General features: G+C 45.1%; 1 protein-coding gene across 4 annotated transcripts; it reads left to right on the top strand.

The window, feature by feature from the left end:
• Positions 1-24,435, top strand: PEX2 (peroxisomal biogenesis factor 2). 4 transcript variants are annotated; one of them, XM_077270686.1, is made up of 3 exons: positions 1-21; positions 16,036-16,095; positions 21,540-24,434. In XM_077270686.1, exon 3 carries the CDS (start codon positions 21,551-21,553, stop codon positions 22,463-22,465), a length of 915 nt encoding a protein of 304 aa, XP_077126801.1. In that variant the 5' UTR covers positions 1-21; positions 16,036-16,095; positions 21,540-21,550; the 3' UTR covers positions 22,466-24,434. The 4 variants fall into 4 exon arrangements, with proteins under 4 accessions (XP_077126801.1, XP_077126798.1, XP_077126799.1 ...); XM_077270683.1 differs by lacking the exon at positions 1-21 and adding an exon at positions 10,271-10,383 and having other exon boundaries at positions 21,540-24,435; XM_077270684.1 differs by lacking the exon at positions 1-21 and adding an exon at positions 10,775-10,848.
• The last annotated feature ends 3,076 nt before the right edge of the window (positions 24,436-27,511 follow it).

The raw sequence follows: 27,511 nt of genomic DNA, 5'->3' as shown, positions 1-27,511 counted from the left end.
CAGCAACCACCGGACCAGTAGGTGAGTGTGGCAGTTGCTGAGGTGAAATTGGCAGTTTTTTCTCCAGATCACCCCCTCAGAAAGCTCCCCTTGCTTGCTCCTCCCTGCCTCATCCAAACCCCGCCCCCTGTGTTCAAAATTCAAAAATACACAGTCCAAGGAAACTATTTAACCCCGACTTGCCCTTGCCTACCCTGAGGCTCAGCCATTCCCCGTGACCCTGTCATGCTGGCCTCCCTTGAGGGCCAGGGGCCCAGTACGGCCTTTCCTTGACTTCCGTTACCGAAGCTGACACCGGAGAATCCTCACACCAAGTAGTGCGCTTGAAAGATCCACAAGTCTGCAGTCATATAATAGGAGACACTGTGGATGACATAGGACTCGTCATAGTTTTATATGAGGAAAACCTAGTGACAGGTTCCCTTTAAAGCCAGTTCCTTGTCTTGACAGATAGTGATCTGTTGGGAAAAGCGGGCACAGTCTGGCATCAGTTCACCTGCCTGCAGTTGAGCACCTATATTGGAGGAGCAGAGCAGCAGGCTCCAAGTGTCAGTGCGAGTGTGCACAAAATATGGCGGTGGGTGTATTATGTGTCATGATCTCCATGGCCAGAGAACTAGCATAAGCCTCAATAGGAACAAGCTCTTGGAAAATGTAACTATACTGACCATGAACTAAACCTACCGCATCATCTAGAAGTAGCCAGGTAGCATGTCCTACTTTTTATCCCTATATGCCCAGCGCCGGCCGGAGAACTAAATAATGCTAGCAGAGGGAAATATAAGACCTGACTCACCTCTAGAGAAATGCCCAAAAAGGAGACAGAGGCCCCCCACATATATTGGCGGTGATATGAGATGAAACAACAAACGCAGCAGGAAAATAGTTTTAGCAAATTTGAGGTCCGCTTTCTAGATAGCAGAAGACAGAAAGCATACTTTCATGGTCAGTAGAAAACCCTAACAAAACACATCCAGAAATTACTTTAGGACTCTGGCATTAACTCATAATACCAGAGTGGCAATTCCTGATCAACAAGAGCTTTCCAGACACAGTAACGAAACTGCAGCTGTGAACTGGAACCAAAATACAAAAACAAAACATGGACGAATGTCCAACTTATCTAGTAGATGTCTGGGAGCAGGAACAAGCACAGAGAGGCTTCTGATAACATTGTTGACCGGCAAGCATCTAACAGAGAAGCCAGGTTATATAGCGACACCCAGATCTAATCAGAACAGGTGAACAGGGAAGATGATGTCACAAGTTCAATTCCACCAGTAGCCACCGGGGGAGCCCAGAATCCAAATTCACAACAGTACCCCCCCCTCAAGGAGGGGGCACCGAACCCTCACCAGAACCACCAGGGCGATCAGGATGGGCCCTATGAAAGGCACGAACCAGATCAGAGGCATGAACATCAGATGCAGTGACCCAAGAATTATCCTCCTGGCCGTATCCCTTCCACTTGACCAGATACTGGAGTCTCCGTCTGGAAACACGGGAGTCTAGGATTTTTTCCACAACGTACTCCAACTCACCCTCAACCAACACCGGAGCAGGAGGCTCAACGGAAGGCACAACCGGTGCCTCATACCTGCGCAATAACGACCGATGAAAAACGTTATGAATAGAAAAGGATGCAGGGAGGTCCAAACGGAAGGAAACAGGGTTAAGAATCTCCAATATTTTATACGGACCGATGAACCGAGGCTTAAACTTAGGAGATGAGACCCTCATAGGGACAAAACGAGAAGACAACCACACCAAATCTCCAACACAAAGCCGAGGACCAACACGACGGTGACGGTTGGCAAAAAGCTGAGTCTTCTCCTGGGACAACTTTAAATTGTCCATCACCTGCCCCCAGATATGATGCAATCTCTCCACCACCGCATCCACTCCAGGACAATCCGAGGATTCCATCTGACCGGAGGAAAATCGAGGGTGGAACCCCGAATTACAGAAAAACGGGGACACCAAAGTGGCAGAGCTGGCCCGATTATTGAGGGCGAACTCCGCCAATGGCAAAAAAGCAACCCAATCATCCTGGTCAGCAGACACAAAACACCTCAGATATGTCTCCAGGGTCTGATTAGTCCGCTCGGTCTGGCCATTAGTCTGAGGGTGAAAAGCAGACGAAAAAGACAAATCTATGCCCATCCTAGCACAGAATGCCCGCCAAAATCTAGACACAAATTGGGTTCCTCTGTCAGAAACGATATTCTCAGGAATACCATGCAAACGAACAACATTTTGAAAAAACAGGGGCACCAACTCGGAAGAAGAAGGCAATTTGGGCAGGGGAACCAAATGGACCATCTTAGAAAAACGGTCACACACCACCCAGATGACAGACATCTTCTGAGAAACAGGCAGATCTGAAATAAAATCCATCGAGATGTGTGTCCAAGGCCTCTTAGGAATAGGCAAGGGCAACAATAATCCACTAGCCCGAGAACAACAAGGCTTGGCCCGAGCACAAACGTCACAAGACTGCACAAAGCCTCGCACATCTCGTGACAGGGAAGGCCACCAGAAGGATCTTGCCACCAAATCCCTGGTACCAAAAATTCCAGGATGACCTGCCAATGCAGAAGAATGTACCTCAGAGATGACTCTACTGGTCCAATCATCAGGAACAAACAACCTATCAGGCGGACAACGATCCGGTCTATCCGCCTGAAACTCCTGCAAGGCCCGCCGCAGGTCTGGAGAAACGGCTGACAAGATAACTCCCTCCTTAAGAATACCTGTGGGGTCAGAGTTGCCGGGTGAATCAGGCTCAAAACTCCTAGAAAGGGCATCCGCCTTAACATTCTTAGAACCCGGTAGGTACGATACCACAAAATTAAACCGAGAGAAAAATAATGACCAGCGCGCCTGTCTAGGATTCAGGCGCCTGGCGGTCTCAAGATAGATCAAATTTTTTGTGGTCAGTCAATACCACCACCTGATGTCTGGCCCCCTCGAGCCAATGGCGCCACTCCTCAAACGCCCACTTCATGGCCAAAAGCTCCCGATTCCCAACATCATAATTCCGCTCAGCGGGCGAAAATTTACGGGAAAAGAAGGCACAAGGCCTCATCACGGCGCAGTCAGAACTTTTCTGCGACAACACTGCCCCAGCCCCGATCTCAGAAGCGTCGACCTCAACCTGAAAAGGAAGAGTCACATCAGGCTGACGCAACACAGGGGCAGAAGAAAAACGGCGCTTAAGCTCCTGAAAGGCCTCCACAGCATCAGGGGACCAATTAGCAACATCAGCACCCTGTCTAGTCAAATCGGTCAATGGCTTAACGACATCCGAAAAACCAGAAATAAATCGACGATAAAAGTTGGCAAAGCCCAAAAATTTCTGAAGACTTTTAAGAGAAGAGGGCTGCATCCAATCACAAATAGCTTGAACCTTGACAGGATCCATCTCAATGGAAGAGGGAGAAAAAATATATCCCAAAAAGGAAATTCTCTGAACCCCAAAAACGCACTTAGAACCCTTGACACACAGAGAATTAGACCGCAAAACCTGAAAAACCCTCTTAACTTGCCGGACATGAGAGTCCCAATCATCCGAAAAAATCAGAATATCATCCAGATACACTATCATAAATTTATCCAAAAAATCGCGGAAAATATCATGCATAAAGGACTGGAAGACTGAAGGGGCATTAGAAAGACCAAAAGGCATCACCAAATACTCAAAGTGGCCCTCGGGCGTATTAAATGCGGTTTTCCACTCATCCCCCTGCCTGATCCGCACCAAATTATACGCCCCACGGAGATCAATCTTAGAGAACCACTTGGCCCCCTTTATGCGAGCAAACAAATCAGTCAGCAACGGCAATGGGTATTGATATTTAACCGTGATTTTATTCAAAAGCCGATAATCAATACATGATCTCAAAGAGCCGTCTTTTTTTGACACAAAGAAAAAACCGGCTCCTAAGGGAGATGACGATGGACGAATATGTCCCTTTTCCAAGGACTCCTTTATATATTCTCGCATAGCAGTATGTTCAGGCACAGACAGATTAAATAAACGACCCTTTGGGTATTTACTACCCGGAATTAAATCTATAGCACAATCGCACTCACGGTGCGGAGGTAGTGAACCCAGCTTGGGTTCTTCAAAGACGTCACGATAATCAGACAGGAACTCAGGGATTTCAGAGGGAATAGATGATGAAATGGACACCAAAGGTACGTCCCCATGAGTCCCCTTACATCCCCAGCTCAACACAGACATAGCTCTCCAGTCAAGGACTGGGTTGTGAGACTGCAGCCATGGCAATCCCAGCACCAAATCATCATGTAGATTATACAGCACCAGAAAACGAATAGTCTCCTGGTGATCCGGATTAATACACATAGTCACTTGTGTCCAGTATTGTGGTTTATTATTAGCCAATGGGGTGGAGTCAATCCCCTTCAGAGGAATAAGAGTCTCCAAAGGCTCTAAATCATACCCACAACGATTGGCAAAGGACCAATCCATAAGACTCAAAGCGGCGCCAGAGTCGATATAGGCGTCCGTAGTAATAGATGACAAAGAGCAAATCAGGGTCACAGACAAAATAAATTTAGACTGTAAAGTGCCAATGGGAACGGATTTATCAAGCTTTTTAGTACGCTTAAAGCATGCTGATATAACATGAGTAGAATCCCCACAATAGAAACACAACCCATTTTTCCGTCTAAAATTCTGCCGCTCGCTTCTGGACAGAATTCTATCACACTGCATGTTTTCTGGCGTCTTCTCAGTGGACACCGCCAGATGGTGCACTGGTTTGCGCTCCCGCAGACGCCTATCGATCTGAATGGCCATTGTCATGGACTCATTCAGACTTGCAGGCACAGGGAACCCCACCATAACATCCTTAATGGCATCAGAAAGACCCTCTCTGAAAGTAGCCGCCAAGGCACACTCATTCCACTGAGTAAGCACAGACCATTTACGGAATTTTTGGCAGTAAATTTCAGCTTCATCTTGCCCCTGCGATAGGGACATCAAAGTTTTTTCTGCCTGAAGTTCCAAATGAGGTTCCTCATACAGCAAGCCCAAGGCCAGAAAAAACGCATCCACATTGCGCAACGCAGGATCCCCTGGTGCCAATGCAAAAGCCCAATCTTGAGGGTCGCCGCGGAGCAAGGAAATCACAATCCCAACCTGCTGTGCAGGGTCTCCAGCAGAACGAGATTTCAGGGACAAAAATAACTTACAATTATTTCTAAAATTCTGAAAGCTAGATCTATTCCCTGAGAAGAATTCCGGCAAAGGAATTCTCGGCTCTGATACCGGAGCATGAACAACAAAATCCTGCAAACTTTGCACTTTCGTGGCGAGATTATTCAAACCTGCAGTTACACTCTGTAGATCCATTATAGACAGGTGAACATAGAGCCATTCAAAGATTAGAAGGAGAGAGAAAAAAAAGAAAGACTGCAGCATAGACAGACTGGCAAGTGATCCAATTAAGAGCACACTAACTACTAGAGAAAAAAAAAAAAAAAAAAAAAAAATTTTCAGCAGACTTCTTATTTCTCTCCTTTCTCAGCCAAGGATTTTAACCCTTTAGAGGGCCGGTCAAACTGTCATGATCTCCATGGCCAGAGAACTAGCATAAGCCTCAATAGGAACAAGCTCTTGGAAAATGTAACTATACTGACCATGAACTAAACCTACCGCATCATCTAGAAGTAGCCAGGTAGCATGTCCTACTTTTTATCCCTATATGCCCAGCGCCGGCCGGAGAACTAAATAATGCTAGCAGAGGGAAATATAAGACCTGACTCACCTCTAGAGAAATGCCCAAAAAGGAGACAGAGGCCCCCCACATATATTGGCGGTGATATGAGATGAAACAACAAACGCAGCAGGAAAATAGTTTTAGCAAATTTGAGGTCCGCTTTCTAGATAGCAGAAGACAGAAAGCATACTTTCATGGTCAGTAGAAAACCCTAACAAAACACATCCAGAAATTACTTTAGGACTCTGGCATTAACTCATAATACCAGAGTGGCAATTCCTGATCAACAAGAGCTTTCCAGACACAGTAACGAAACTGCAGCTGTGAACTGGAACCAAAATACAAAAACAAAACATGGACGAATGTCCAACTTATCTAGTAGATGTCTGGGAGCAGGAACAAGCACAGAGAGGCTTCTGATAACATTGTTGACCGGCAAGCATCTAACAGAGAAGCCAGGTTATATAGCGACACCCAGATCTAATCAGAACAGGTGAACAGGGAAGATGATGTCACAAGTTCAATTCCACCAGTAGCCACCGGGGGAGCCCAGAATCCAAATTCACAACAATTATGATGCCTGGATCCTGTCGGTCTGCGGCTGCCACTCGGTGAACTTGGAAGTAGAGCGCTGCTTCAGTGAGGAGGTTGACAAGGCATTGTGATGTGCTGTGCTGTCTGCTCACTTCATTGCCCTTCCTATGCATTGAGCCCACAGCTAAACGCAGGCAGCAACCAGGTGTCAGAGTGCAGTCACTCGGAGTAGTACGGTGCTCCTCTAATGTCAGGGCACAAGAGCAGAAATGTAGTTACTTTACACAGCACTTACCCCATAGCAAAGGAACCTCTGTCAATCATAACACGGGAATGGCTTTAACCCTTTCACAACATGCACCGTACTATTATTGCGCATGTCGTGTCTCCCTCTTTGATGTGGGCTCAGCGCCGGAGCCCACATCAAAGGGGGAGACACGACATGCCCATCAAAGTCGCGACATGTCAGCTGTTTTGTACAGCTGACATGTGCGTGCAATAGCGGCGGGTGAAATCACTATTCACCCGCCGCTATTACCTGTTAAATGCCGCTGTCAAACGCTGACAGCGGCATTTAACTACCGCTTCCGGCCGTGCGGCCGGAAATGAGCGCATCGCCGACCCCTGTCACATGATCTGGGGTCGGCGATGTGTCAGGACAGTAACCATAGAGGTCCTTGAGACCTCTATGGTTACTGATGCCAGCCTGCTGTGAGCGCCCCCTTGTGGTCGGCTCTCACAGCACACCTGCAATTCAGCTACAGTCATGGCCAAAAGTATTCACACCCCTGCAATTCTGTCAGATAATACTCAGTTTCTTCCTGAAAATGATTGCAAACACAAATTCTTTGTTGTTATTATCATCATTTAATTTGTCTTAAATGAAAAAACACAAAAGAGAATGAAGCAAAAAATTGATCATTTCACACAAAACTCCAAAAACGGGCCAGACAAAAGTATTGGCACCCTCAGCCTAATACTTGGTTGCACAACCTTTAGCCAAAATAACTGCGACCAACTGCTTCCGGTAACCATCAATGAGTTTCTTACAATGCTCTGCTGGAATTTTAGACCATTCTTCTTTGGCAAACTGCTCCAGGTCCCTGATATTTGAAGGGTGCCGTCTCCAAACTGCCATTTTTAGATCTCTCCACAGGTGTTCTATGGGATTCAGGTCTGGACTCATTGCTGGCCACCTTAGAAGTCTCCAGTGCTTTCTCTCAAACCATTTTCTAGTGCTTTTTGAAGTGTGTTTTGGGTCATTGTCCTGCTGGAAGACCCATGACCTCTGAGGGAGACCCAGCTTTCTCACACTGGGCCCTACATTATGCTGCAAAATTTGTTGGTAGTCTTCAGACTTCATAATGCCATGCACACGGTCAAGCAGTCCAGTGCCAGAGGCAGCAAAGCAACCCCAAAACATCAGGGAACCTCCGCCATGTTTGACTGTAGGGACCGTGTTCTTTTCTTTGAATGCCTCTTTTTTTCTCCTGTAAACTCTATGTTGATGCCTTTGCCCAAAAAGCTCTACTTTTGTCTCATCTGACCAGAGAACATTCTTCCAAAACGTTTTAGGCTTTTTCAGGTAAATTTTGGCAAACTCCAGCCTGGCTTTTTTATGTCTTGGGGTAAGAAGTGGGGTCTTCCTAGGTCTCCTACCATGCAGACCCTTTTCATTCAGACGCCGACGGATAGTAAGGGTTGACACTGTTGCACCCTCGGACTGCAGGGCAGCTTGAACTTTAGTTAGTCGAGGTTCTTTACCCAACATCCGCACAATCTTGTGTTGAAATCTCTTGTCAATTTTTCTTTTCCGTCCACATCTTGGGAGGTTAGCCACAATGCCATGGGCTTTAAACTTCTTGATGACACTGCGCATGGTAGACACAGGAACATTCAGGTCTTTGGAGATGGCCTTGTAGCCTTGAGATTGCTCATGCTTCCTCACAATTTGGTTTCTCAAGTCCTCAGACAGTTCTTTGGTCTTCTTACTTTTCTCCATGCTCAATGTGGTACACACAAGGACACAGGACAGAGGTTGAGTCAACTTTAATCCATGTCAACTGGCTGCAAGTGTGATTTAGTTATTGCCAACACCTGTTAGGTGCCACAGGTAAGTTACAGGTGCTGTTAATTACACAAATTAGAGAAGCGTCACATGATTTTTCGAACAGTGCCAATACTTTTGTCCACCCCCTTTTTTATGTTTGGTGTGGAATTATATCCAATTTGGCTTTAGAACAATTCTTTTTGTGTTTTTTCATTTAAGACAAATTAAATGAAGATAATAATACCAAAGAATTTGTGTTTGCAATCATTTTCAGGAAGAAACTGAGTATTATCTGACAGAATTTGCAGGGGTGTGAATACTTTTGGCCATGACTGTACATAGCAGCGATCTGATGATCGCTGCTATGTAGCTGAGCCAATCGAGTTGTGCCAGCTTCTAGCCTCCCATGGAAGCTATTGAAGCATGGCACAAGTAAAAAAAAAATGTTTTTAAAAATATGAAAAAAATATAAAAAATATTAAAGTTCAAAACACCCCCCTTTCGCCCCATCCTAAATAAAACAATAAAAAAAAAAATCAAACCTACACGTATTTGGTATCGCCGCGTTCAGAATCGCCCGATCTATCAATAAAAAAAAAGCATTAACCTGATCGCTAAACAGCGTAGCAAAAAAAAAAATCGAAACGCCAGAATTACGTTTTTTTTGTCGCCACGACATTGCATTAAAATGCAATAATGGGCGATCAAAAGAACGTATGTGCACAAAAGTGATATTATTAAAAACGTCAGCTCGACACGCAAAAAATAAGCCCTCACCCCACCCCAGATCACGAAAAATGGAGACGCTTCGGGTATTGGAAAATGGCACTTTTTTTTTTTTTTTTTAAGCAAAGTTTTGAATTTTTTGTCACCACTTGGATAAAAAATAACCTAGACATGTTAGGTGTCTATGAACTCATAATGACCTAGAGAATCACAATGTCAGGTTAGTTTTAGCATTTAGTGAACCTAGCAAAAAAGCCAAACAAAAAACAAGTGTGGGATTGCACTTTTTTTGCAATTTCACCGCACTTGGAATTTTTTCCCCATTTTCTAGTAAAAGACATGGTAAAACCAATGGTGTCGTTCAAAAGTACAACTCATCCCGCAAAAAATAAGCCCTCACATGGCCATATTGACGGAAAAATGAAAAAGTTATGACTCTGGGAAGGAGGGGAGTGAAAAACGAAAATGCAAAAACAAAAAAAGGCCGCTACTTGAAGGGGTTAATATGCAAATGGGAGGGTGAAACTGTGCAGCAAGGCAAAGCCTGCGCCAAATGTGCACAGAAGCGCCCTCACGTGCATATAAAAAATAAACTATTGAAAATAGTGGGAAATATGGGCCTGACTAGAAGGCCACGTTCACATGTTCAGTATTTGGTCAGTATTTTACATCAGTATTTGTAAGCCAAAACCAGGAGCGGAACAATCAGAGGAAAAGTATAACAGAAACATGTGCACCACTTCTGCATTTATCACCCACTCCTGGTTTTGGCTTACAAATACTGATGTAAATACTGACCAAATACTGACCGTGTGAACGCGGCCTGAAGCGATCTTACAGGGAGCCTGTCATGTAACTTGCAGGTATGGGGTTAACCTGCAGCTCTGACACCAAGGGCCGGGCGGGAGGAAAGGAGTTTTATTCCCCCCAGCAGCGTTTGGCTTCATGGACAGCTGGTGCTGGATTTTTGGGGATGGGGTGTCTGTAATTTCACCTCACTTGGAATCTTTTTCCTGTTTTTTTTCGGCTGTTGGAAGAAGGGGAGGATAAAATGAAAGTGCAAAAATGAAAAAATTATTGGGACACTAATGGGTTAATATATACAAGTATATACTCTGTGTTTTCTGTTCCCAGCAGCCTCTGCCAGTCACTGGTTTGGGCAGTTTCCGGGACTTCCTATAAAGTCACGCAGTCTCAAGTGTTTTGGTCTTTTCGAGCTTCCGTAGTCAGACCTCGATCACGTGACTGGATACATCCAGGAAGCAGGGGGACAGCTGCAGAGGCTGTTTATGTCCCGGAGATCAGCACTGCTGCTGCCGGCCACTTGTGAGTTGCTCTGTGTCCTCCTGCGACTGTGCTTCCATTCTGCGTGCAACATCCTCAGTATGAGTCATATCAGTAGGGCACTGTGGGACTTGTAGTTCCACAGTAGTTTCCCTGTAGCATGTGATGATTGCTTTGTGTTTCTGCGTGCAGAGAGTGGGGTCTGAGTTCAGAGCAGCTGTGCAGAGATGTGCGAGGTCATGTGTGCAAACAATGTCAGGGCTGCCCACAGCAGCCAATCACAGCTCTTCTTTCATTTTCAGCCTGAAATGGAGGAATGTCATCTGGAATCTGATTAGTTGACTTTGCACTAGGGCAGTTCCTGAAATAACCATGGCTGTAATTGTGGCTTATTATTCAGTGTTTAGTCTCCTCAGTTCCCTGCCCAGGGTGTCGGTTATTCCCGGGTTCTGCCAGCTCATCAATTGTTTGCCCCATTGTATCCCAGTACCATAGTGGGCATGAAATGTAAGTGAATGTATGCATCTTCTATTGTGCAGCTGAAGACTAACGTGACATTTTAAAGCTCCCAGACTGGAAGGGTTAAATGCAAGATTTAGTATAAAGGAGGTGCAAAAGAATCCTAAAAAGTAAGCGTCTTTGTGTCTGTGCCTATTCTTCAAACATTATGCGCTCATTTTAAGAATTTGGTGCAAAATCAACCAGCGGGAAAAAGACAAAACATGACTTAAAAATATGAATTGCCTGCAAACCTAATCCTGTGCATAAATAATAGAAATACAGTGTACTGGTGACTTCATATTTACACACAGGACCACATAACCTGATTTATTCAGTGAAAAGAAATCCTCAATCCTCATGATAAAGGGGGTCAGGACACCCGTGCCAAAACTCATGAGCGATTTAAGATGGAAAGGTAATGACTAGTAATGAGCGAATATACTCGTTACTCGAGATTTCCCTAGCAGGCTCGGGGGTCCTCCGAGTATTTTTTAGTGCTCGGAGATTGTTTTCAGCGCCGCAGCTGAATGATTTACAGCTATTAGCCAGCATAAGTACATGTGGGGGTTGCCTGGTTGCTAGGGAATCCCCAAATGTACTTATGCTGGCTAACAGATGTAAATCATTCAGCTGCGGTGAGGAAAACAAAATCTCCGAGCACTAAAAAATACTCGGAGGACCCCCGAGCGTGCTCGAGAAATCTCGAGTAACGAGTATATTCACTCATCACTAGTAATAACTTTTTCCTATTTGTATTTAATTTTAAGTGAATTTAGCAAGGTGGAGGATCACATTGGGTTAAAGTGGCACAAAGTGAAAAGTAAACGGACGATAATGTCTACAGATACATCTATGGCATCTGCTCCACCGCTCCGCACTCAGGTCGTCCTTCTGTCTAGTGCCTGCCATCTTATCTTCCATAGTGACTGCAGACTTGTAGCTGAAGCCTGGACAACCCCTCTAAAAAGGGCCTTGCCATAAATAGATATATATTTTTCTTGAATCTATCTATCATACATGCATAAACGAATCACGCCCTTTTATTTATATACAGGGAAGTGGGGGTGTATCTCTGGGATGGATAGGAACTTAAAACAACCCCAGATTCATGAGATCAGTGCATGAAAGGTAAAAAATGACTTCTGGCAAATGAAGTGAGTGTTGATCTTTCAGGCCCTGAGTACATTGCAGAGACTGCTAGTCCGATATTGGTGTCTGTGGATTTCTGTGCCATCAGATGGTACAACGCTTCTATATGCAGTTCCATCTGATACAGCGATGGCACATTGTTGGACTGTGCCTGGATTTTGATTGGTGGAGATCGATCTCTGAGATCCCACTGGGCTAATATAACCCTATATTTCCTTTAGTCTTTCCCTTCATAGTGTTTCTCAAGGTATCGGTCCCATTCTACAGGGAACTAAAGTACAGCTCCATTCAACTGCTGCACCCCCTAGCTTTCTGGATTGGAGGGGGGTCCTAGAGATTGGACCTCCACTAAACATGATTGCCATATTCAAGCTCCAGAATGAGGTTAACCCTATGGGGAGTCGCATAACTCAGCTGGGGATTGTAATGCAGTGGTTGGACTGGCCGGCGGCTCTCCCTACGACCAGTCTCACACGTCCAGATAATTCCGGTACCGGAGTTATCCGTGCCCGTGCGTTTCTGTGGCACATCAGTGTGGCACACGTGTGCTGCCCGTGTGCCGACTGAGTACCACACGCACCGTGCAGGAGACAGCGCTAGAGATAAGCGCTGCCCCCCACCCCCACCTGGTGCTGAAGCCGCCATTCATATCTTCTCTGCAGCAGCGTTTGCTGTAGAGAAGATATGAATAATCTTTTTTTTTTTTTTTTTTGTTTCTCATGTTTAACATAAAGATTCATGTGCGCCCGCCCGCTGTTAAAATACTTACCCGCCTCCCTCCCTGGTGCTGCTTCCTGTCCTGGCCGCACCTTCTACAGTATGAGCGGTCACGTGGGGCCGCCGATTACAGTCATGAATATGCGGCTCCACCTCCCATAGGGCTGGAGCCGCATATTCATTTCTGTAATGGGCGGCCCCAGGTGACCGCATACAGGAGAAGCTGCGGCCAGGACAGGACACTGCGAGGGAGGCGGGTGAGTATTTTAATAACAGCGGGCGGGCGCACAGGAGGTGGGGTCATGGATCTTTATGTTAAACACGAGAAACAAAAAAAAAAAAAAAAAAGGATTATTCATATCTTCTCTACAGCAAATGCTGCTGCAGAGAAGATATGAATGGCGGCTTCAGCACCATGTGGGGGGGGACAGTGCTTACTGGAGCGCTGTCTCCTGCACGGCACACGGACAACGTCCGTGTGCGGTACGTGTTTTACACGGACCCATTGACTTTAATGGGTCCGTGCGCTCCCACGAACACTGACATGTCTGCGTGTTTGGCACACGGAGACACGGTCAGCAAAAAATCATTGACATCTGCACAGATGCATAGATTTCAATGTGTCTACGTGTGTCAGTGGCTCCGGTACGTGAGGAAACTGTCACCTCATGTACCGGAGCCACTGACGTGTGAAACCGGCCTACAGGAGCATGATGCAGGTGTTTCTATGCAGCTGTCCTTTCTCTGGTTGGGAGAGCCGATGGCCAGTCAGAGCGATGCGATCCTCGTCAGAGTTATACGGCCGTCTGTCTCTGCTGAGACACTTCTCAATAGTGGAATCGGCCACCAGGATTAATCCATATATGATGCTGATCTAAACCTTCCTGTAACTTTTATAAGTTATGTACCATAGTCTTAGCTTTTCCTGAATTGTGTAGACCTGTGATCAGTGGTGGCACTAAGATTGGGCCTAAGTCAGACATGAGGGCTTATAGTTTTGAGTCTCTGATATCACATAGGGTGGGTAAAATGCTCTTCCAGTTATTATTTCATCAGTTTACTTTGGGCCTGAAGTGGAGCTAATAACTTCTTAGGATCGGTTTTCAATATTTTATGCCCGAGCATTCCCTTTAAGGTTCCCATACATCCTCAATAGCAATCAGTTTGTTCAACTGACAGCCATATTTCCCCTCCCCCACATATGTGCATGTCTGTATTTTAAGAAAGGGGGTGGGTGGGAGAGAAGCTGCCATTGAAATGTCACATGCCGAACCGTTCTCTGCCACAACTTCGGGGGTCGCCATATGCATTAGATTAGACTTTGAAATAGTCAGGTTCATCCAATATTGCTCTAATGTGCATGGTCAGTTTAATTCTTAAAGGCGACTTCCTGCTAGAAACAATTGTAACCTTTGGATATATAATTGGGTTTAAATCATCAACAGTGTCTGATGGGCCCCTCCTGTAAAACTATTACATGGAGGCCATGGTCTCCTAACAAGGCTCAGTCCCCTATGAAATGACGTTTCTGTGGGCCGATGGGTGACCATGTGCGTGGATGTTGTTGTGACCGCCCTGTGTCGCTACTAGCTAGAATACTCCTTCACTTCTAGCTGTCGGGATGTAAGCGGGGGAGGGTAGATTAGTTTCTAAATGTGGCGCAGGCTTCTTGGGTCTAATTGTGTGATGTAATTGCGCCATTTCTCAGCTGTGGACGTTACTCGGCTGTTGGAAATCTGCAGCTTCTGCCTGTAAATGTGTGTAATGTTCTGTAGACCTTGTGCTGATATAAAGAACAGCTGTCCCCGTCCGGTTACTATAGGCTGTGCTCTGGTATGTGACACCTACTTAGGCCAGGAGGATGTGTTTACTTGATATGGGATCACGTCTAAAGCTTAATGCAACCAGAACGCTCAGCCAAACGCTGTAATGTATTGCAGATCTGTGGAGCTGCGGAGTTCAGACAGGAGGAGGAAGGGGAAAAGTTGATGCAGGGTTTTTTTTGTGGTAGAGGACATCCATCAGCTCACTGAGTAGGTGCCCTGAGCGTATAGCACTGTCATGGGGATACATGGAAGACCCTCAAGAGGAAGGACTCTTGAATCTATGTACTGTGGACTTGCAAATGATCTACATACATAAAGTGACAACTTAAACCTGCACCATACTACTAGAGTGGGCCGTGTTCACACTGCGTTTGCAGTACATGTGTATTATCTATGGTGGGACATATCCTGACGTGCACCAACTGTGTCCACCACCTAAAGCAGGCCAGTAGTGTCCTCGGAGGGGTTATTCGATCTTAATGAAATCTTTACCTTTTTGATATTGACAGCTTAAAAATAAAAATTACTGCTGTCAGCCTTGTGGATACAGCACAGGCCGCTCATGTCGCACGTTTTGCCACAAGCCTTATAGAAATAGTAACTTCTGTTCATGGGGAGTTGAGTGTGTCCCTTACTTCTAGCCATTGGACTAGCTGTGTAAGGGTACCGTCACACAGTGCAATTTTGATCGCTACGACGGCACGATCCGTGACGTCGCAGCGATCGTATGATTATCGCTCCAGCGTCGTAGACTGTGGTCACACGTTGCAATCACGGCGCTGGAGCGATGCCGAAGTCCCCGGGTAACCAGGGTAAACATCGGGTTACTAAGCGCAGGGCCGCGCTTAGTAACCCGATGTTTACCGTGGTTACCAGCGTAAAAGTAAAAAAAAACAAACCGTACATGCTCACCATCTGATGTCCGTCCGGTCCCTTGCCGTCCGCTTCCTGCTCTGACAGATCCGGCCGTACAGTGAGAGCAGAGTGCAGCGGTGACGTCACCGCTGTGATCTGCTCTCACTTTCCGGCCGGCAGACAGTCAGAGCGGGAAGCGGACGGCAAGGGACCGGACGGACATCAGATGGTGAGCATGTACGGTTTGTTTTTTTTTACTTTTACGCTGGTAACCACGGTAAACATCGGGTTACTAAGCGCGGCCCTGCGCTTAGTAACCCGATGTTTACCCTGGTTACCAGCGAACGCATCGCTGGATCGCTGTCACACACAACGATCCAGCGATGTCAGCGGGAGATCCAGCGATGAAAGAAAGTTCCAAACGATCTGCTACGACGTACGATTCTCAGCAGGATCCCTGATCGCTGCTGCGTGTCAGACACTGCGATATCGTAACGATATCGCTAGAACGTCACGAATCGTACCGTCGTAGCGATCAAAATTGCACTGTGTGACGGTACCCTAAGTCTTACATGATGATATGTTAGAATGATGTTATGTCCAGCGTCTTGCCGATCACCGACACATTTCCATATTCGTTTTTCAGGTTATTCGTGTAAACAAGGGGCTGCTGTACGTGGACACTCGCCCCACGCAATCAGGAAAGGTATGGAATGTATTCAGAATTACATGCATGATGCAAATGACTGCAAAAAAAAAAAAAAAAATATGCAGGAAGAAAAAAATGCTCACCTCTACAAACCTATTTAGATCCATCAATGCCTTTTTCCTCCTAGGTTTTCCTTCATCAGGTTGCAATGGTCAGGTGTCTATTGTGAAGTTACTGGCCTCGCCGTCCATGGGTGCTGCTACTAGCCTCATTGCTTAAAGGCGCTTTCTGCACTTTCATCATCATATATGTGCTAGAAAAATAATAAATGGCATACTCTACTTGATTCCTCGACACCACTGTCCTACTGTCCATGTCCTAACTGGCCTCATCCTTCACTTCCGGTATGGTCATCATGTGACTGCTGCAGCCAATCAGTTACCACAGCTAGAAGTTGTACTGGTCAAGTGTTGATCCAGCCAGAAAAGTGTAGGGGGAGAAATTAAGATATATATATATATTTTTTTTTTTTTTTTTTTTAAACTCAAATTACCCTTTTTTTTTTTTTTTTTTTTAAGAGCATTTTGAGCTTTTTCTTTGTCTGCATTTATGAACAGACTTGTTTTGGCTATAAATGCTCTGTAAGGCTCTGCTCTGGGTCTACACCTACCATGACAATTGCATCCTCCAGCAATCTCTTGCATGTTGTAAATATAGAACTGTAGTAATAGGGAGCAAAAATAGAGCTATTTTTGTTACATATGCATCATATAGGAATAAATGTAGCGCGTGCTGACTTATTTACTCCTGGCCTAGAAGGGGAAATCCGATGCCGCATTCTTGCACATCTCATTTGCTTGGAAGGTGCTCACTTAAATTGGCCTACAGGGACTAGAAGCCGGCGAATGGCCACAGTGGGCTTGCCTCCACATTTTATGCATGTGCACAATTTGGCTTCAGTAGTTTGACTTTTCTTTTTGTTAGTGCAGTGACCTCAAGAGAAAGAACCTCCCTTTGTTCTCCGGTTTTGTCTGCAGATCTGGGGTCATTCTTTGTTACAACATGATATTCATGTGACGTTGAGCGAATGTCAATAGGTAGCAGACTGGAGCGTTTCATGAATAGTCTCCGGACTGCGGAGCATTTAGTTTTCCTTTTTCTCCCCACATACAATTTTATTCTTTCATCAGATAATCACAATACAATAGTCAGGCCCACCTGCAGAAGCCGGGCCTTTGTTCCTGGTTTCTACTCTATGCTTCAAGCATGGGGTCAACTATCTGTGTATGTTTAGACCATGGGTGGACAAAATAATACGAAATTCCGGAAGCAGTCAGTCAAACTGGAGCTGGACGTTTAAGAGCTGGACGTTTAAGAGCTCTCCACCTGCTGATGTCTATACAACTCGCCCCAAGTTTTGGTGAATCCTATTCTTTAGACACGCACAATACAGTTTAGTGAGATTTCATTTTTTCGGGCAGTTTTGCTCTTTACATATTTTTATCTTTTATTCACACTTTATTGTGCTTATTTTCTTTTTTATTTGTGGCTTAATAAAAAATCTTCTGCATATTTATACGGGCCAAAGCGAAAGGCAAAATTTGCAAAAGAATCGGAAGGATTTTGATGTAAATGTTACAATTCACCAAGGACTCTGTCCACCTGCTCCTTCTTTCTGCTAATTTGTCATTCTTGATTTTTGTAAAAAAAAAAAAACTTGGCAAAAATAAAGCACTGACCTTGTTGGTAACCATGAGCCACTCTTCCATTTTTTTGCACTCCTTTTTAGTACATTAAAGCACCATGGCATGGATGGTGGATAAGGAATTTAGTACTGAGAAATGTACAGTATCTTTTGAGCATTCTGTTATCAGAGTACCCCAATGGGGTCACACTGTATAGGGGGCAAGCAAGGAAATATGTATATGTATGTTTGTTCCTTGCTGATTGGTTGAAATGCTCAAGTGACACCCTTTCCCCAGATCAAACAAAGGACACTAGTGATGCAGAGCGGTTCCAGTCTAGGAAGTTAGTATAGCTTCACTTATTATATAATAATATTATTATTATTATTTACCCCTACTACATATTGGAATAGGATCTTGGAGTTAGAATTACCCCTACGTCTTTGGATCGCCCCCACGTTAAGGGCAATGGGGTACTCGGTACCGGGTCTACCTCTCTCTCGGTTCTGGGGATGTCACAGTGGCCCGACCCGGTCCGTGGCCCTTCTGAGGGGCGTCCAATTAAAGGTGTAAAGTTTGTCTGGTGTTCGTGACGCCACCTGTGGTATTCGGTCAGAGTGACCGATGCTGCTGAGGGGTCCACTGGGGTGATGTGATGGCAGCTAGATGGTGTACCTTCCCACAGGTGAAGCGTACCCCCAGGGCTTTCCAGATGTGTAGATGGTGATGGTGTAAGGCGCGGGGAATAACTAGGACACAAGGTTGCAGTCTCTTTACCTTTTACTGAAGGCTTCAGCATCCGCAGTCCGGAGCACTGATCACAGGACAGGCAGAATCCGGCCGGTCCGAAGGCAAATCCAGAGTTCCCTTATCCAGGTGGAAATCAGTAGCCTTCCTACTAGCGCCTGTGTGTTGTAGTACCTCCCTGCTGAGCACCACGGGATAGTCCTCACAACTTTCGTGGATGTTTCTGATGTTCTCTCTCTCTCTGTCCCCCAGATGGTATGGATAGGACAACCCGTATGACTGGGATAGCCTGGGGCTTGTTTGTAGGGACCCTAGAGACGCCCCGACCCCCAGAATTTGCCACCGTGTCTTCTTGGGTATTAAGGTCGGGCAACCAACTTGGAATTGACTGTCCTGCCGGTCTCTGAAGTAAAGCGTAGAGACAATTACTCCCTCGGTGTTCCGGCTACGCACCTCAGAAGGAGGCTGCCGATCTTGGGGCAGGACTCCTCCCGGTATTATCTCCTTGTGCTGTGACTTCGTTTCTCACTCTCCACAATACAATTCCTTTCATGTCCTTTCTTAGGATGCTGCCGCCCGTGGGGAAGGCGCAGCTCCGTAGCTTTCTGTCTTATGCTAGACCTCTGTCAGGATCCCACCCCTGACAGGGACCCTCTGTCTGCAGCTCAGATGTTCCTCCTTCTCCCACTGTCTGCCTGACAGGTCCTCTCTGGGTCAAACCCAGGCAGCTTCTGACTCCCTTTCTATCCAACCCACCAGTTTTACCCGTGTGTGAGGAGTGCCCTAATAGATAGAAGCAAGGCTCCCCCTGGTGGACTGGAGTGTGAAGTGTAGTGTGTGACTTGTGATACCTGGAAAGATGAACTCCTTTAGTACCATCAGACGTAATATCACCCCCCCCCCTGGTGGAAGAGCGACATCACTGCAACGACCAGGACTCTGGGGCGCTGCATCTTTATTGTTACTTCTGGTCATTAGGAGGGAGATGTATAAGAGTTGGGTGGTACGCTGGCTTATTAAATAAGGTAGTTGTATGGACGCACCTGGGCTTTAGGTTACATTCTGGCCAGAATATTATCAATCTGAAGATTGTGTGTTCTTACTTTGTGTTCAGGGGTCTCCTCTAGTTTCTTCCAAAACATACGAAATTGCATTCATGCACGTTGGCATCAGTGTAAATGCTTACTCCATGCAGAATTGCAATAAATTAATAATTGCTTAACTGTTCATGCAAAGCAGGCAAGATGCTCATATCGGCATTTATTCATTATGCTTTGCTGATATATCACTATCATATGCCACATTTCTTACATGCATTATCATCACTGTCCCCATTGGGGCTCACAATCTAAATTCCCTATCAGTATGGTGTTGGAGGAAACCGGAGAACCCAGAGGAAACCCAGGCAAACACAGGGAGAACATTCAAGCTCCTTGCAGATGTTGCCCTTGGTGGGATTTGAACCCAGGACCCCAGCGCTGCAATGCTGGTCACTATGGCTACCTTCACACTAGCGTCGGGCTCGGCCCGTCACAGTGCGTCGGGCCGAGGTTACCGACGCTAGCGTTGTCTGCACCGCACAACGGGTGCAGCGGATGCATTTTTCCAGCGCATCCGCTGCCCCATTATGAGGTGCGGGGAGGTGGGGGCGGAGTTCCGGCCGCGCATGCGCGGTCGGTAAAAGCGGACCGTCGGGAGCAAAAAAACGTTACATGTAACGTTTTTTGCTCCCGACGGTCCGCCACAACACGGCGCAACCGTCGCACGACTGTTGCGACGTGTCAATGCGTCGCAAATGCGTCGCTAATGTTAGTCAATGCAGAAAAAACGCATCCTGCAAGCACTTTTGCAGGATGCGTTTTTTCGGCAAAACGACGCATTGCGACGTATTGCAGTTAACGCCAGTGTGAAAGTAGCCTAAGCCACAGTACAGTGCTAACCACTGAGCCACCATATTTTTTATTTTCTAAAATAGAAATAAGAAAACTGGTATGTAAGGACAAGGGCCTGTGTTTTTTTTTTTTTTTTACTTTTTTTTTTTTTTTTCCAAGCAGATCTGACCGCTGAATGTTCTGACCTATGCATGTACTGCATTTAACATCTTGCAGGTCCATATTCCTGGTAGCCAGAAGCCAAAAATGTAGTGTTGCTATCAGCACTGAAAGTCTGCAAAGCACAAATGGTTTACATGTCTGGTGTATTCATGAGTAGACCGCACGCTACATATGTACACTGCAGTCTGTCAATCACTGTTCTGAGGGGCGAAGACATGGGGAGGAGCGCTGTTATCATAAATGCCACGGGACTCCTAAACTTGGCACCAGGTCTGGTAGCAGCCAAAAAAAACATTTCCCTTGTGCAGTTTAGTTACCAGAAGTAAGGACCTGCGCCTGTAATATGCTGTGATTAAACTGAGCATATAAAGCTTACGGAGCCATTTCAGAGGATCTGTCTCGGGCAGACATTAATGACATAGTACTAAGAAATGCCATCAACATCCAATCACTGGAGTGAAGTGCAAACGGCTAAGTTCACATGGTTGACCATCAACTGAAATGGTCAGATCATGCTGTCCCTGGAGATAGACACGGCCGTAGATTGACATCCTAGCATAATGCCATCAGTCCTGAGACAACCCCCTTTTATATGCACTATAGGGGTCTCCATAGCCGAAGATATGGAGATAAATGGATATGGTACTTGCCGCTCAATTTGGCTCGCCTCACTCTAGCAGGATTTAGGTTGAAGACTGGCATATGAAATGTTCCCCTCTGTGCCTTCATTGTACCCAGTTTCATAGAAATCTGTCTTAAACTAGTGTGCAGAAACTTGGGTACTTTGATATGCTGACCTTATGGAACCCAAACCATGGGCCAAATGGTGTAAGGCAAGAGAAAGCTGCCCTGCAAGCCACTCGGCGCCAAAGTCTCTAATGTTAATACCCAGAATTTGCGCTCTTATAGCTTTCTTTATTGACCTTGGTGATAATATATGGTCTGAATTAGACTTAGAGCTTTTCATTCGGATAATTATTCTGCATGTTAAATAACCTGATTTATTTCCCTGCAGTTGAATCGGCCATGGCTAAAAACAATATGAAAGACATAAATCCTGTATTAAGAATTAGTCAACTGGATGCTATTGAACTAAACAAGGCATTGGAGCAATTAATCTGGACTCAGTTTAATAGTTGTTTTCAAGGCTTCAAACCAGGACTTTTGAGCCGCTACGAAGCGGAGATTAAAGCCTTTTTATGGCTGTTTTTGTGGAGATACACCATCTATTCCAAGAATGCGACTGTGGGCCAGGCAATATTGAACATTCATTACAAAAACGACTTGTCTGAGACTCCGAAATACCAACCACTTAATAAACATCAGAAAGTATGGTTTGCACTGTTATCAGTAGGGGGCAAATGGCTAGAGGAAAGGTCCTATGACATATTCAGTAATAACCCTTTCGGGTCATCGTTTCTCAAAATGAAGCATATAATTAATGTTGTTTCTGGACTCTCCAAGGTCTTCGGACTCTTGAACTTCTTAATTTTTCTACAGCAAGGAAAGTTTGCGACATTGACTGAACGATTGCTTGGGATTCGATCCGTTTTCAAGAAACCCCAAGATGTGCGTCAAGTCGGCTTTGATTTCATGAACAGGGAAATTTTGTGGCATGGATTTGCTGAATTCTTGATTTTTCTCCTGCCTCTTGTTAATACTCAGAAGCTAAAATCAAAGTTGTTCTCTTGGTGTAGGCCAGTCAGAGGGCTGCGACTGGCTGACCCATCCGTAGCCACCATCTGCAAAGAATGCTGCCTGTGTGGAGAATGGCCCACGATGCCTCATACCATCGGTTGCGCTCATGTCTTTTGCTACTACTGCATTAAAAGCAATTACATGGCTGACATGTATTTTACATGTCCTAAGTGTAGTACCCAGGTGCACAGCCTGCAGCCCCTGGAGTTCAAGATTGAAATCTCTGAAGTTCACACTTTGTAAGATGAAAAGTGGCTCTAGGGGACTAATTCCAGGCAAAACTTCATGGGTAAAGAGTATGCAAATGAACTCTCCTCTAAAAAGAAGAAAATGACTTTGTTTTCCTTGACAGACACCCTTGTGTAGACAGTTGTTTCAGGATTTATACCCATGTCAATACAGAGAGGGGTCCTGGTGAGGTAGATGGAATGTCTTCTGTTGCTTGACAGTGAGAACCAGACTCTCCCTCCATCCAGAGTTGTCGGTCATTTTATTTAGCCTGCCAAGACCCTTCACTGCCCTGACAAGGTGCAGAATCCAGGACCCGCTGTCTACAGATGGTCGCCTGGTTTAGTTAGCATAGGTTTTTGTTTTTTTTGTTTTCTAGAGGAGAGCCAATTTGCATAAGATGAAATGTGGAAGTCGGTCGTAAACTGAATTCCACCGAGACTTGTGAATATTTCATGAGATTTTCATCTTTAATTACGATCTAATATCGCCACATATGAAGAACACGTTTCTATAATCCTAGCCTGCTGTAGAGTATTAACAGATGTTGTTTGCTGGATCCTCCTAATACAAAGGTTGGCAGCACTAGCAAAGACCGAGTGCCACCAATCTGCGTCAGTCAGTTTTGGGGTTGTTGCATAGTAGAGAGGTGTATAAATGGCTCTCATAATGTGATATGGGGCTCGCACACAACTGAAGGGAAGGGCATGATTTTATGAGATGTAGTAATTTACTGACACCAAGCAGAGATCTTAACGCACCCAAATCTGCAAAATAAAAGTGCTACTTACAATCAAAGGAAGAAAGCCCATGTCCTGTTCAACTGACTGACAACTGACTGACACACTGCTACAACAAAGAGGTTTTGGGTGATCATTAAGCTTTTTTGCATGAAACTAGAAAACTCCTATGTATTACTTATCGGTTGTGAGGACTCCAGAATAATAAGAGAAGATCTTGCATTGGGTCCTGTTCTTCATACTACTTTCCATATAGTTTTAGGCCAGATGATGCTCACTGTTTTAACATCTAGTATTCAAAAATATTATAAAAAGTTATATTAAAAGGTCCAGCAAAGTTATTGGAAGCCCATTTAGAGGGACTATTTACGGTAAGTACGTTGCCTATCCACTACACATCCAATAATCTGTCCCCATACCGCATTGCATTGTCGGCAGTGCATCCCCCATAGAGACAAGATCACGTTCTGGCATAAATCATCCAGTCACTAGATTTGCAAACATCTTGCTTGATCGTGAGCTGATCTGTGACTAGTTTACATGAGCCAAAACTTAAGAATGAATGTATGTTTTTATGTTCAGCCATTGTTCACTTAGGCATTGGATTCCGTTCCAGTTCTGTGTTTTAATTTTGGGAAGAATCATGTAATTTACAACTTTACTTTTAATAAGAAAAAAAAAAATACTGGAACGGATGGGCTCAACAGACAGGGTTATTGATCAGGATTTGTTAGGACCTGTTTGATAACAGAGATGTCAAAGCTTCATTGGAACAGAAGCTGTTGATGTAATGAGTCTGCACTTTAACCCTTTAGCGACAGCCACTGTATGTGCTGCGGATGTACACAGGAGCTATAGAACTCTGAAGCTGTGCAGTTTGACTGACCATGCATGTGTTCTGAATGGGGGGAAAAGGGAGTAAGCTATCTCCAAGGACCTCAGAAGTATCGAGCATTGAAAGTCGGCATGCCTGATTCTTCTTTCCCGGACTTTAACTGTTGGGGGATCCCTTACACACATTAGATTGGCTAGTCACTTCAATATCAGCTGCCTCGGTCAACTTTTCTGTGGTTGAAGACCTTAAGAAAAGTGTCACCTTATTACTGTTAAAGGGAACCTGTCACCCCCAAAATCGAAGGTGAGCTAAGCCCACCGGCATCAGTGGCTTATCTACAGCATTCTGTAATGCTGTAAATAAGCCCTCGATGTAACCTGAAAGATGATAAAAAGAGGTTAGATTATACTCACCCAAGGGCGGTCCTCGTCCGGTTGTGGTCCGATGGGCATCGTGGTCCGGTCCGGGGCCTCCCATCTTCTTACAATGACGTCCTCTTCTTGTATTCACGCTGCGGCTCTGGCGCAGGCGTACTTTGTCTGCCCTGTTGAGGGCAGAGCAAGTACTGCAGTGTGCAGGCGCCGGGAAAGGTCAGAGGCCCAGCGCCTGCGCACTGCAGTATTTTGCTCTGCCCTCAACAGGGCAGACAAAGTACGCCTGCGCCAGAGCCGCAGCGTGAAGACAAGAAGAGGACGTCATCTGATGAAGATGGGAGGCCCCGGACCGGGAGGCCCATCGGATCGGACCACCCGCCCAGGTGAGTATAATCTAACCTCTTTTTCTCATCTTTCAGGATACATCGGGGGGCTTCTCTACAGCATTACAGAATGCTGTAGATAAGCCCCTGATGCCGGTGGGCTTAGCTCAACTTCTATTTTGGGGGTGACAGGGGAACCTATCACCCCGTTTTTTTCGGTATGAGATAAAAATACTGTTAAATAGGGCCTGAGCTGTGCATTACAATAGTGTAGTTTGTGGACCCCGATTCCCCACCTATGCTGCCGAAATACGTTACCAAAGTAGTCATTTTCGCCTGTCAATCAGGCTGGTCAGGTCGGATGGGCGTGGCTTCTTCCCCCAGATATTGCGTAGTTTTCCGTTGGTGGCGTAGTGGTGTGCGCATGTCCAACGTCCCCAATCCTGCACGGGGGGGTGAAAATAGCAGCGATGTCCGTTATTCCATTGGTGGTCGGTGGGCGCGGCCATCTTCCTTTGGCCGCGCGTGCGCAGAAGCGGCGCTCTGCTGGCCGCGGCTTCAGGAAAATGGCCGCCGCGATCTCCATCTGCGCACGCGCGGCATCCCGCGGCCATTTTCCTGAAGCCGCGGCCAGCAGAGCGCCGCTTCTGCGCACGCGCGGCCAAAGGAAGATGGCCGCGCCCACCGACCACCAATGGAATAACGGACATCGCTGCTATTTTCACCCCCCCGTGCAGGATTGGGGACGTTGGACATGCGCACACCACTACGCCACCAACGGAAAACTACGCAATATCTGGGGGAAGAAGCCACGCCCATCCGACCTGACCAGCCTGATTGACAGGCGAAAACGACTACTTTGGTAACGTATTTCGGCAGCATAGGTGGGGAATCGGGGTCCACAAACTACACTATTGTAATGCACAGCTCAGGCCCTATTTAACAGTATTTTTATCTCATACCGAAAAAAACGGGGTGATAGGTTCCCTTTAAGTTAGAATCAAAATGTACTTTGTTCTTCAGTTTCTGGTGGAGATTTTGCAGCACATTTGTGGTTATACTCTATTGTAGTCTATGGGGATGTTTAAGAAGCGGCGTCCTCAGCATTAGTGGGGATTTCTATATTTTGAACACCCAATAATTTTGTATGTATGAAATGTTGACTGGATATTTGATAAACTCCTTATGATAATGCCAAAAGCATCACAATCTGTCTGAGAAACGTTATGTAACTCTCCAATCAGTGGTGCCAAATATCACAAAGGGAGAACTATTAAAAAGGTATGACTATGGAAATATCCCCCACTCTTCCTAGAACAAAATTGTGAGTGGTAGAAGATGTCTTCAGCAATATTTCATAAATTTGCCCATTTATTTTATTTTACGCAAACATGTTGGCTTTAGGTACCCAAATAAACAAGCAAGAAAATTGTTTCATGTTGCTACATTTGAGTGTCTGCCTCCAATAAGCGTACACGCTCAAAAATGATGCATGGCAGAGCACACATTCGCTATGCCGGCACCATTGTAGTCCATGGCCCCATCGGCGTATACATACGAATTCCATTTTGAGGGGGTATTCAGACTTGAATTTCGACAGGGCCACCGAACAGGTGCCTAAACGCATAGTGAAAGCACCCTTACTGTTCCAGTACTTCAGGATGTCCTACCTATGACTTCTCAAGATGTGTAGCGATGCACATGCAGTATGATCTCTTTTGTGGACATCTCCAACTGGTTTACAAAGTTTTACAAGACAGATAGTGCTCTATGGGGAAGGGGGTAATGAAATTAATTGGGTTGTCCAACTTTGGGGACAATTTTTTTTTTTTTTTTTGTTTATCGTTAATTCATATATTTGGGGACAAAATAATTTTTACAGTTTGGGTTTTGTTCAAATTTTTTTTACTGTTTGCCTTTATAGGATCTGTTGCACTTTTCTTTTGTTGGCTGTAGAATTTATTAATGAGTGATCTTTCAGCCCACTATGATGGTCTAATCGGGGAGTGTTACTACTTTTTATTTATGACCATAGACCGCATCAAAGTGAAATGTGCAAGAAACAGCCTGTAAAAGAAAAAAAAACAGCTGAAATTTTACTGAAACCCTATTACAAAAAATTATTTTGGCCACAAAATCAAGTCATCAAGTTAGCTCAGAAGGGGGAAAATGTGTACTACTTAAAGGGGGTAGCTAGCCTATATATCCAACCTATTACTGAGCCTCGTAGCATGACTAAGGATATTAACCAAACTGTAGTCTCCTCTGACAGAACAGGACGGCCATCTGTAGTGCAGTGCGTGCCATGTCAATAACTTTGGTTGAGCAATAATCTCAATATAACCCTGACTTGACATAATCTGTTGGATTCTTACCTTATTGTGGCCTTGATGATACATTATTGACTCATTTAGAGTTGTTTATAATGCACTAACTTTTTCCCCTTGAGGTCAATGGGGATGAAATGCTCAAACACAAGGTGTAATCCATACTATCCATGCTCACACTACTTAGAAATGCTACTAAACCAACAGCTAAAATCCTGTATGTGTGAATATTCGCCATGTATGGTGTTTTTTTTTTTTTTGTTTTTTGTTTTTTTTTTGGTCTGTATTATGATTTAATTGTAGAACTGGGTGTGAAATTAAGTGCTGTTATCTAATGTTTAAATAAAATATTTTTTTCACCTTTGTTCATTTTCTTATTAATATGATGTAATATTACAATTATAGTAATTATCTAAATGGTTGAGCTTGTCATATTTTTTCTTTTTTTTTTTTTTAATGGAT

Source organism: Ranitomeya variabilis, chromosome 6 (genome assembly GCF_051348905.1).
Source record: "Ranitomeya variabilis isolate aRanVar5 chromosome 6, aRanVar5.hap1, whole genome shotgun sequence".
Taxonomy (NCBI): domain Eukaryota; kingdom Metazoa; phylum Chordata; class Amphibia; order Anura; family Dendrobatidae; genus Ranitomeya; species Ranitomeya variabilis.
Note: the sequence above shows the minus strand (reverse complement) of the source record. Positions and strands in the feature narration are given on the sequence as shown.